The 11,104-nt window shown below is 46.8% G+C and overlaps 1 protein-coding gene across 2 annotated transcripts in view; it reads left to right on the forward strand.

Moving 5' to 3' along the window:
- Nucleotides 1-5,225, forward strand: part of Gpat3 (glycerol-3-phosphate acyltransferase 3) — a 58,899-nt gene extending 53,674 nt beyond the window's left edge. For both annotated transcript variants that reach the window (XM_063249354.1, XM_003469400.5), the window contains 2 exons: nucleotides 727-806; nucleotides 3,842-5,225. In XM_063249354.1, the coding sequence (XP_063105424.1) occupies nucleotides 727-806; nucleotides 3,842-3,950 (189 nt within the window). In that variant the 3' untranslated portion in view covers nucleotides 3,951-5,225. The remainder of the gene's footprint in view (nucleotides 1-726; nucleotides 807-3,841) is intronic.
- The last annotated feature ends 5,879 nt before the right edge of the window (nucleotides 5,226-11,104 follow it).

Raw genomic sequence — 11,104 nt, forward strand, 5'->3', positions numbered from 1 at the left:
CATTGCTCTTCAGAGCGGGGCATTTCACGTATTTTTTGTTTGTTTTTAAAAATTGTTTACTGGTACACTTTAGGTATACGTAATGAACACAGTTACTGTAGGGAATTTGTATCTGTACGTGACATAGCTTATTTTTTATTTGTCTTGTTGAGACAGGGTTTCACTATGCAGTTCAGGTTGGCTTTGAACTTACTTTGTAGACAGGCTGGCCTTGAACTCGATGGATCCTCCTGCCTCAGCCTCCTGAGTGCTGGGAAATAAGTGTGTGCACCACACCTGTTTTACATGATGTGATCCTTTTTTCAACATTTCCCTACCCTCTACCCTCCCTTCAGTCTCTCTTCCCCTCCCAATTTCTAAAAGCTTTTGCTTATGTTTTTGCCTTTTTTGGTTTTCTTTTCCCTTCCTTCTAATGCACTTCATATTGAGAAGAGACTATTCCATCATAGTCTTACAATTGTTCTTGGCTCATTGAACCAGCAGAAACTATGGAACATTGTGTCCAAGCAAAATAAAGAGCATAACAAAGATCTGTCCACATGATAAATTAAAATACGCTGCATTTTCTTAATAGGTAAATGAGATTTGTTACAATTGAATAGAAAGCATTTGAGTCTTACATGTCAAAATTAGAACCTTACATGTCAAAACAAATATAAATGATGAGATATTCTGAGCTTTAAAAAAGATCCTATGTCTCTGACATATAATTTCTTGTTTATCTAGGAAGGAGAAGATGCTGTGCAGTTCGCAAACAGAGTTAAGTCTGCTATTGCTGTGCAAGGAGGATTGACCGAACTTCCCTGGTGAGAAGGTTTTTAGAAACAGCATTCATTAAAAAGTCACTGTTAATAAGCATTCTTTACTGTGCTAGTTAGCTGTAAGCTAAGCTAAAAGGGATGGCAATTTCTGCAGAATAACAGACAGTAAGGGAGACAGATGTTTGTCTCTTCCTTAAACACGAAGCCTCCAGGCCAGGCCAGTGTACCTGCCCAGCCAGCTCTGTGCTCTTTCATCTCTGTGTGCCTTTTCTTCACAGTCTGAGATGGCTGCTCCGGTTCTGCCCAGTGCAGGAGGAAGGAGTTTACGGAGAAGGACACAAGCCTCTGTCCCTTTTTAAAAAATTTTTTTTGGTCTTTTTTTTCATTTTTATTGGTACCAGAGATTGAACTCACAACTGCCTGCTTGCAAGGCAGGTACTTATGCCGCTGAGCTAAATTCCCAGCCCCTTTTATGATTTTTTATTTATTTATTTTTGTCTTTTTTTTCATTTTAAGCCTCTGTCTCTTCAGGAGCATACTCTGGGTGGGTGTTAGGTATCCACTTGTGTCCATTGGCTGGTACTGAAACCCCTTGAATCAGCCACCTACAAAGGACACTGGGGGACATAGTCCATGTTCTAGGTAGCCATGTTCTTAGCTAAGGTTTAGGGCTCTGATATCGAAGAAGAAAGAGAAAGTAGGTTTAGGGGGGGTACAGGGGACTGCTCACAGGCTTGTTCATGTTTTTAATCTAGCTGTAACTATATTGAACTAATGATAGCTATTAAAGCATAAGTAGAGTAGTTTAGTTATGAATGACTATGGCTTTCATTTTTTTGTTTGATTGAGGAAGAGTTGATGTAGGTGACTGTATTAGCTTGCAGTGCCATAGTGGATAACATAGGTTTGGTGTGAAAAGATTTTTCTCACAGTTGTAGAGGTTTGAAGTTAGGGTGCCACAAGGCCAGTTGCTGGCCATTTGCCTCTTTCCCTGGCTCACACAACCTTTGCTTTGAGAGGAGCCAGGAGATCGATAATATCTCCTCTGTGAAGTGCTCTAATCCTGTGGTGAGGGCCCACCCTTATGACCATCTGATCTATCCCCACTCCCTTTCCAAAGGCCGTGGACTGGATGTCAGTGCTTTAACTCGGGAATTTGGCGGGTCCACTCTGTAACAGTGAGGGTCACCTTTACCTACTTTGTAATGGCAGCTTGGATCCTTGCACAAATGTAGACCTTATTTTATCAAGCTCTCCCAAGACGGTCCTATATTTCAAGTCATACAGATTCAACAAAATCCCCACTTCCTTTTTTGGTATTTTAAAAGTACTCTACGTGAAAAGTTCATTTATAGTCATCAGGTGGCCAAGTAGGGCCTCAGGATTAAGGTGGAAGCCTCTAGAAGAAAGGCGAACTGGAGCCTTATGCTTTTTGGTACAGCGATGGGGACCCAGTAGACTACTGCACCCCTTGACTTCTGAACACAGGAGTGAGCAAAGTATACAGTGACTATTTACACCTTTAAGAGCTTATTACAGTAAAGGACACCTTGCCCTGAGTCCCCCAGAATCCTGCCCCTCACTTAAAACACCCTTCTTCCCTCCGTCTCCCGCTGCCGAGGGCAGTTCTGGAGGCTCTGCTCTGGTGTCTTCATGGGGCGTGGTTAGAAGTGCAGCGAACGCTACCCACTGCTGGCCGCCGTCCATGGGAAGTCCTCCCCAGGTCCGGATCTTTCCCACAGTCAGTGCAACCACGAAAGGGAATGCTCTGAATCCACTCAGGACACTGAGGCTCCAGGGCGTGCAACTGCAGACACGCAGGAAAGAGGACTCAGAGCTGCTTTAGAAGGTGGCGGGGCGATGGGATGAGTGTGTTTGGGGATGGGACATGGGGTGCTGTCTTCAGGGGCTAATAACAGCATTGAATGGTTTAAAAACTAGGTGTTCATTGTGCCTTTGGGTCACACCTCATACTCTGCATCATTTCTGTGCTTCCTGCTGCTGCAAACCAATGCAAATGCTAGGAGCAGCGGGGTAGCGCGCTTGGGTAAAGAGCCCACACGATGCTTCTGAGGCCCGACCGCAGTGTTGCCCATTTGGCGGGAACCTCCCACCACCGGCCCCAGTGTACTGTGGCCTGTGGGCTGTTCTTAGCGGGGGCCTCAGGTGCACGCTGAATCTGGGCTTCATCCCCCCAGTCCTGCAGTGTGCTGGGTCTCAGCCAGGCGGCCGTGGAGGCTGCCTCTGTCCTGGTGGCATTGAGCTCACTCAGGAAACTGCAGTCGTTCATCACCATCTGAAAGTGCTGGATGGACATTCATGCCTGACTAGGTTACAATTAAACAGTGACAGCATGCAGTTCAGTCCCCCTCTGCTGGGGTAAGGCCTGCAACACTGGCACAGCAGGGAGCCCAGGCTCCTGGCTGCTCCCTGAGGAGGGGGAGGCACAGAGCACCCTTTGAGCCTGGGCAGATCTGCCTGCTTCACCACGGAAGGGTCTCAGTGAGCACAAGCTGCGGCTTAGGCATAGACTTCCGGTCGGGTGCCTAATTTATGATTTGATTTGTTTCCAGTCTGTCTTGGAATATGAGAGAGTTTAAATATTCAGAATTCAGTGCTTTGGATAAAAACAATTCTTGGTAAACGTGGGATTATAGTTGTCACAATCTGTTTATGGGTAAGGAATTTGCTCACGCAGATGTAACACTGCTGTTTCACAAGTATTTAAGTTTTGCATATGGTTTTCCAGTAAGACATAGGTAGATGAAAAACCTTTTGTTGCCTTTGGGGAAAATATAGGGAAACAATCTTGGTTTTAATAATCCGTATTTAAATTCAGATGTGTAACACAGCAACCCTAACTTCTAAAAAGTCGCCTGAGCCGAGAAGATGCTGTTCCCTATTTACCCCGGTGACCTCTGGTTGGTAGGTGGTAGCTCAGAGACTGAACTCTTGGTCTTCCTGCTGCCCAATGCAGTGTCCTTTGTCCCCCTGTTGTCACAGCAGCTTGTGGAACCTGTTAATGTGTGCTTTGTACATCCTGTTGGGAGAATCTTTGATCGATTTGACTTTGTTTCCAGGGATGGCGGGCTGAAGAGAGCCAAAGTGAAGGACACCTTTAAGGAGGAGCAGCAGAAGAATTACAGCAAGATGATCGTGGGCAACGGTGCCCTGGAACTGGACGGGTGACCCCCAGGAGCACTTGGCATCCCATGCCACTCTTACAAATGCGTGATTGGGGGATTTGTTTTGGTTGTTTTTAAACAATTGATTCTGCTTCTTTGTAGTTTTGATGTTTTGAGACAGGGTTTTGCTATGTAGTTCAGGCTGGCCTTGAATTATATAGCCCCGCTGGCCTTGAACTTGTGGCAATCCTGCCTCAGCCTCATGTGTGTAGTGGGGTTTTTTTTGGGTACTGGGAATTGAACTCAGGACCTCGTTCTTGCCAGGCAAGTGCTGTGGCTCTGAGCTGTATCTCCAGCCCATAATGTTTTGCTGTTATTATTAATCTTTTCTATAGAATGATTGTCTGTACCTCTTGATGCCAGAGGCAGAGCCAGCAGGTGCCCTTTGGGTCCTTGTCATTGCTCCAGCATGAACCGGGGCCTGAGTTTCCTGAGTTAGAGCAGATTCTGACCTCTGTGAAAGGCCAGTGTCATGGGCAGTGGGATGAAGGAAGAGCTTCCGGAGTGTGTTCGCAGCGTGTTGATAGACTAATTCTCCACGTCCACCCTGTTCCCTGACTTGCTTCCCCACACCTTTCACTCCGGCGTGGGTGGGCACCACCCTGGGGTGAGGGTGCCGTCCTGGTGGTGTCCCTGCTGCAGGGCCGGCTGTGGGTTCAGGGGTGGGTTCTGGTCTGAAGGTGGAGAGGAAATGTTCGTTATCTTCTATTAATGTGTTGCAAGAGAACTGCTTTTTGGTTCTTCCCAAGGGAAAACGGTGGCCCCGGGTGAGGGTGTTTATGTGTGGGGACACGCGGCACATTTCATCCTGCCAGCAGTCACAGAGGGCTCGGCTGTTTCCGTTTGTCTGCTGAATGCACCCTCCTGTTGACAGGTGTGTTTGCTTTTCTAACTAAACATGTTTTTAAGTGGAATCTTTAAAATGCCATTGGTTGGGGGTTTAGCTCAGTGGCATAAGCGCCTGCCTTGCAAGCAGGCAGTCGTGAGTTCGATCCCTGGTACCGATAAAAACGAAAAAGACAAAAAAAAAAAAAAAAAAAAAAAAAAAGAATGAGGGAAGTGTGTAAAGTCCCCTTCCACCCTCCAGCCCTGTCTGGTTTATTCTTCAACTTCAGAAAAATAAGTAAAGCAATTGCCTTTTGAGAACTGAGCCTTAAGTTTTTTAAAGAGAGAAAGAAGCTTCCCCAACAGAAATAAACTTAGCAATGTTTGGTAGCAATATAATGTACAGAATGTGAACTATCTCACCGTGGATATAAATAAATTTTATATTTTTAAACGTGTGTTGCATGATTTCCCATCTCCTCTCCCTCCTGTAGGTTTTGAGTTAAATTCCTTCTTAGGACAGGGGTGGTTTTCATTCCTCACTGAGAGAGCGGGGTGGAGCCGTGACCCCCAGGGGAGCTTGCACACAGGGTCAGGTCACTGCCTTTCTCCCCCCCTCCCTGCTGTGAGCTAGCCCCTCCCCAACTCTGCTGGGGTAATCAGTACATCCACCTATGCTGAGGTGACCCTTGTCTTATTGTTGTTTTTCTCAGAGCAGTTCCTTTCCCTTTTTTCATATTCAGTATGGCTTGAACTAATGAATCCATTTAGTCATCTGATGGTCAGAAGCTGATAGAAGAGCTAATAGCTGTTGGTTTAGACATAGATTAACGGTGTCTTTCCAAGCGCACTGAATGCGGTGGTGTTACTGGGCATTCCCTGCCAGTGCCGGGCTCCCTCAGCCAGAATGTCCGTCTTGCAGGCTCTGGCTTGTACGGCTTTCAGGTTGCTTGAGGAATTCTCATGTTACTGGAAACATATTTCTGGAAAGCAAACATTGCTCAGATCTGGAACCTCCATACTCTTGTTTTATATCCATGTTGGAAATAGAGCGTCCAGCCTTTAGTATTTCTGCATCTCCATACAGACCTCGTAATGACACTTCAGAGGTGGGTGAGACTCATGAATTGAGTCTCAAGTGCGGTTGCCCTCGGTCTGTTCCAGCTCTGACCTGGCTGTATTTACACATGGCAGGCTTCAGCGATGCCAAGGGTTCTGAGGTCCCTTGGCACAGCCAGGCATGGAGAAGCAGCTGTGTGTGAAACAGTAAACAGACCCGAGGCACAGGGAACTAGTCCTGAGCAGCAGCTGGCGCAAAGGGCGGTCTCCAGGAGGTTTCCTGGCACAAACAGACCTTCCAAAGCGTCGTCGGCATCTTGCTGGTCCCCTGGGCATACAGAGCACGTGGGCATTGTGCCGGTGTCTTGGGAGGCTGGGCCATTGTTCCTGAAATACAGAGCTCCTGAGCTACACCTCCAGCTGGGCAGAGAAGGGGAGAGGGGGGATTGGATTGGTACTGGAGGTTGGGGGCCCTAGTGTGGATCTTGACAAGAGCATGGTGCCTGCCTGCTTTTTAACGCTTGTTCCAAGTGGTTACAGTACTGGTGGGCATTTGTTAGTAATGATGAAAGTGAGCGGATAAAACCTCCTGAGACTTTTTAGTTCTGGCTCTCGCAATGTTTTTGCAATCTCTTACAGTTGTCCAGCTCCCCTGGTCTTAACATTTCTTGATGAAACAAAATACAGTGAATGTAATGGAACATGTCAAGAACAGTGGCAAAAGCAAGTCCCTTAAGGCTCATTACCCAGACTAATAAGCAGAACATGACTCTACCGAGGAAAATCTGAGAAACTCGTTTCTGGCCGGGCGTGGTGGCACATGCCTGTCATCCTAGCACTTGGGAGGCTGAAGCAGGAGGATACTGTGAGTTTGAGGTCAGCCCAGGCTACGTGGTGAGTTCAAGGCCAGCCTAGATTACAGTGTGAGACTCTGTCTCAAAAATAAAAAGTCAATTTCTTGTTCCAGTTCCATTTGATGGATAAAGGGGCTATTTCTAGCTTTGTCATAAAAATCCTTGGATGTGTTTCCCGGTGGACTTTCCCAGGAATTTCTCTAGTTTGTAATTTAGGAGGAGCTGGGGCTGCTGCATGAAAAGGGCATAGGTTTAGGGTATAAAAAGCCAATCTTGTACCATTTTATTCAAGCCCCAGCATTACGTGAGAACATCTGTGTCTAGTGTGGTGACATACTTGGATTTATTGTTATATTTGGGTCTTCTCTTCCACCTTTTCTTGCAATTATTACGTCTCCCATTTATTTCTCTACATAAATTGAGGATTATTGAACTTACTTTTATTTGTTCTGTGTTACCTTAAAATTTTCAATTTGGATGCTTACCACATTCTAAAGTTGAAATTTTTCCTCTCCAGTAATCCAGGAGTCCTGGAGGTTGAACTCCAGTGGGCCCTGCCCCATTTATGTACTGTAGGTTTGATCTGCCGCGTTCATGGCTGCATGGGTTAGGAGGTGGGACACGGCTGGGGGACACAGGTCGTGGGGTGCGAGCCTCTGACCCCATCCTCTCTGGCCCTTTGCTTCTCTCTCTGCTTCTCGGCCACCATGAGATGAGTGACTTCTCTCTCTCATTCCCATCTGCCGTGATGTTTCTGCCCCACATGGGCCAGAAGCAGCAGAGCCCAGAGGTTGTGGACTGAAACCTAAAACCGTGAGTCAGTATAAACTTTTCCTCCTCAAGTTGTTTTCCTTGAATGTTTTGTCACAGATCTGTCATCTTTTGTGGAATGCCATCTTCTCATCCTCCAGAGGAGGGATTAGAGCACGTAGTTGCCTACTCTACTTTGCCTGTTTGTGTCAGTTACTTTTTATTGGAAGGCAGCTACACTTTTTTTTTTAAAAATTCATTTTATTTCAAAGAGAAAAAAAGGGAAGAGAATATAAAATAAAATTCCCGAGCATGCCACACTCACTGGTTTCCATATTGTCTGTATCCCCTGTCCCAGCAGAGTTGGGCAGTTGCCATGAGGATCCCGTGGTCCACAAATCTGGATATTTGCCACCTGGCTCTTCATTCTGCAGCTTGCCTGCCTGCCCACTAGGCCAGCATCAGTCTGAGAGCACTTGAAACAAGATTACTGGCTGCGATTTATTGGGCCTTGTAAACAGTGAGTCTTTGTAAACCCAAATGAACGTCATCTTGTGCTTTTCTTTTTTTTGTCTTTTTGACACAGAGTCTCACTGTGCAGTTCAGGCTGTCTTGAGCTAACTTTATAGCCCAGACTGGGCTTGAACTTGCAACAATCCTCCTGCCTCAGCCTCCCGAGTGTTGGGATTTCAGGTGTGTGCCACCACACCTGGCCATCTTGTGCTTTTCAATTTCTTGCATGACATGATAATATTTTTGATTGACCCATGTGTATTTGTAAGTAGTTTGTTTATTTTTTAGGAGATGCGGTCTCCTGCTGTAGTGCAGACTGGCCTCAGACTCACTGTACAGCTCAGGCTGGCCCTCGCAGCTCCTGACCTTGCCGCAGCCTCCCCAGTGCTGTGGTGCCATCTGTGCGCTGCCACACCCAGCCCGGTGCATTTCTTGTGGTTGCCAGGAGGTTTTAAGTCCTTAGAGGAAACTTATTTTTCCCTGTCACTGAGCCCTGTAGTAGCTCCCAGTGGAGATGGGGGATGGTGACATCCTCATTTGCACACGGGATGTACCCCTTGTGTGTCCCCCACCCAAGGCGGGCCTTGGACTTCCAACCTGGGCAGCCTCCAACTGTGTCTGTTGTCCTTCAGGCCCTGGTCTGTGCAGGAATCAACGTCAGGGTCAGCCAGTGCCTGCAAGGTGAAAGCCAAGCCTGGGCCTGGGCTGGGTTCCCCAGCCCTGGCCTGGCACAGTCCTAATCTCAGGAGAAGCAGATGCAGTCGCATTAGTTCTTGTTACTTATGGAGGTTGGCAGATACTTGTTGTTACCATTAAAAATTCTAGAGATATCTGTAAATTAAAAAATTATCAGTATTTTAATCTATATCAGAGCCCCTATTTTAACAAAGAGTAAAACTGCTCCCTTAGAATTATTTATTTGGAAATTAAATCGTTTGCTGGAGGATTTTTTCCCATCCCCCCTCTCTCTCCCTTCAACCCTCTTCCTCTCTTTGTTTACAAAAGCTTTGTTTCCATTTTTTCCAGTCTCTTTTCCTCCCTGCTCCTCTGTTCCCTTTCCCATTTGAACCTTTTCCTCCCATTTCCCAGTACTTATTTTACATTCTGGTCGTCCTTTACACTCTTGGTTTCTCACGCCCGAGAAACCATGTGTTACTTGAGCATGTGCATGTGATTTATCTCATTAGGAGTGTGGTCTCCAGGTGCCTCTTTACCTGGAAATGCTGGAAGCTTATCCTTCTTTATGGCAGAGTAGTACTCCACTATTTAAAAAATCACTTCATCCACTCACTGACCGTTACATTCAGTTCCTTATTACTTCCATCACTGCCACTTCAGAGAGTCCAGTGGATGGCTTTCACGTCGTCCCATCTCAGTGCCCCCTGAGTTTCTCCGGTGAGCTAGAGTCTGGGGTTGCATCTTGCTGATGTGTCTTCTCATTTTTCTTTCTTTTTTTCGTTAATTCCTGGGTTGATTCTTGTCAGTTGCTTATGGCAGGTAGCTTTATTGCTAGTGTTTGCTACCCTTAGGAAGTCACTACCTCTTAGAGATATTTTCCAGGTATAGCTGGCCCTGGGTTTTGAGTCTGTTAAGGTGTTAGTTTTCCATTTGTTGGAGATGAGAAGGTGCTGCCTGCTGGGTCTCCGCTCTGGCCCACCGTGTTTTCTGTGACTCTTAGGTAATCTCAGTCTTGCTACTCCAGGGAGAACAGCTCATTGACAATTGTGTCACCTTGCTTGAAGTAGTACAGTTGGCAATCGAGCATCTAACAGCCTAGCAGGTGACAAACTGAAGTAAATACTGCTTGCCATGCTTAACCGTATGAACTAGCTTTGTGGTTCTATAACAAGATCTAAACTGAACCAGAAAATTGTGCATAGTAAATAAGCCCTCAACATGGCAATTTTACCTTTAGGGGAGAAATTTAAAGTGGGTTAGGGGAAAAACAGAGAAATAGAAGAGGAAGAGATTAGAAGCCAGGCTGGAGGACAAAAGATTAGGTGAACTCTGGGAAACTAGTGAAGAAGACAGGAGGGAAAGAGAAGGAAAAATAAATGTAAGAACAACAAATGCTAAAAAATATTCATATTCACGTGCACTGGCAAACAGAAACACTGAAAGGAAACCCCGGATTTGGAGATAGATTCCTTTAATCATTGGCACTGATTGGGCTCACTCCCAGGACACCAGGCCCTGCTCTCAGGTCCAGGGCTTATCTGAGGTAAGCAGGCAGGAAGTACAGAGGCAGAATGGTGGTCAGTTGAGGGCTGGTTCTTCATATGCACAACAGTGGCCAGCTATGTCTCCCAGTGACCAGCGCCAGCCGTTTCTAAGAAACAAAAGGTTTTTAGAACTGCAACCGGCTCTATTACCTGGGCATCTAACGGACTGAAGTATCCTGGCTGGGGAAGGGGTGACTACACATAAGAAAGCAAGAAAAGAGGAAAACAAAAAAAGAAATGTGCACTTTGAGGTATGTCTCTGCTGTCACTGGTGGAGTGAGCAGACAGTTCAGATCCGAGTTGGTTAATTCCAGCAAGCCTGCAGTAGATTTACAGTGAGGTGTGGATGATCCCAGCAAGCCTGCGCCTTTAGTTCACTGCGGTCCAGACTGGTTTTTGCCTGTGCGGCTGGGACCACGTGAGCATGCAGCGCTCCGTGTGCCTCCTACCAGCTGGAACCCTGCTCCCTGCTCACAGGAAATTGGCTTCCTGACTGCTGACTTGAACCAGCAGCCTCAGCTGTCACTGGGGACCTCTGGATGGAGCCAGCCCTGAATTGCTCTGAGTTCTGAGCTCAGCTGGCCTCTGCAAAAGCCCAAATAACTCACAGCCACTGCAGCTGCTATGCCCACTGCTGCATTCCACCGATGTGTTTCTCTGTGGAGGTCTCCAGGTCTCTACTGTCACCGTGAGTCTGTAGGTTTGAGCTGCTCCTGGAGAAAGTGCCGCCTTCCACCTCCTCCTCCTGTATGGAGGTCTCTTTGCTCGCCCCGTGGGTTTCAGTTCTCATTTCAGATCTTTCCTCGGTCCTCCAGACCCACTGCCGTTTTCTTCCTCACATTGCTATTTTCCAGCATCTGGACACCAGATCTTGGAGAGGCTGTTTCTCTGCTCTTCACCACTCCACCACCTTCTAGAAGTTCTATCCCCTCTCT

This window comes from Cavia porcellus, unplaced genomic scaffold (genome assembly GCF_034190915.1).
Source record: "Cavia porcellus strain 051 isolate PalLab524CR breed Dunkin Hartley unplaced genomic scaffold, mCavPor4.1 scaffold_5, whole genome shotgun sequence".
Lineage (NCBI taxonomy): Eukaryota > Metazoa > Chordata > Mammalia > Rodentia > Caviidae > Cavia > Cavia porcellus.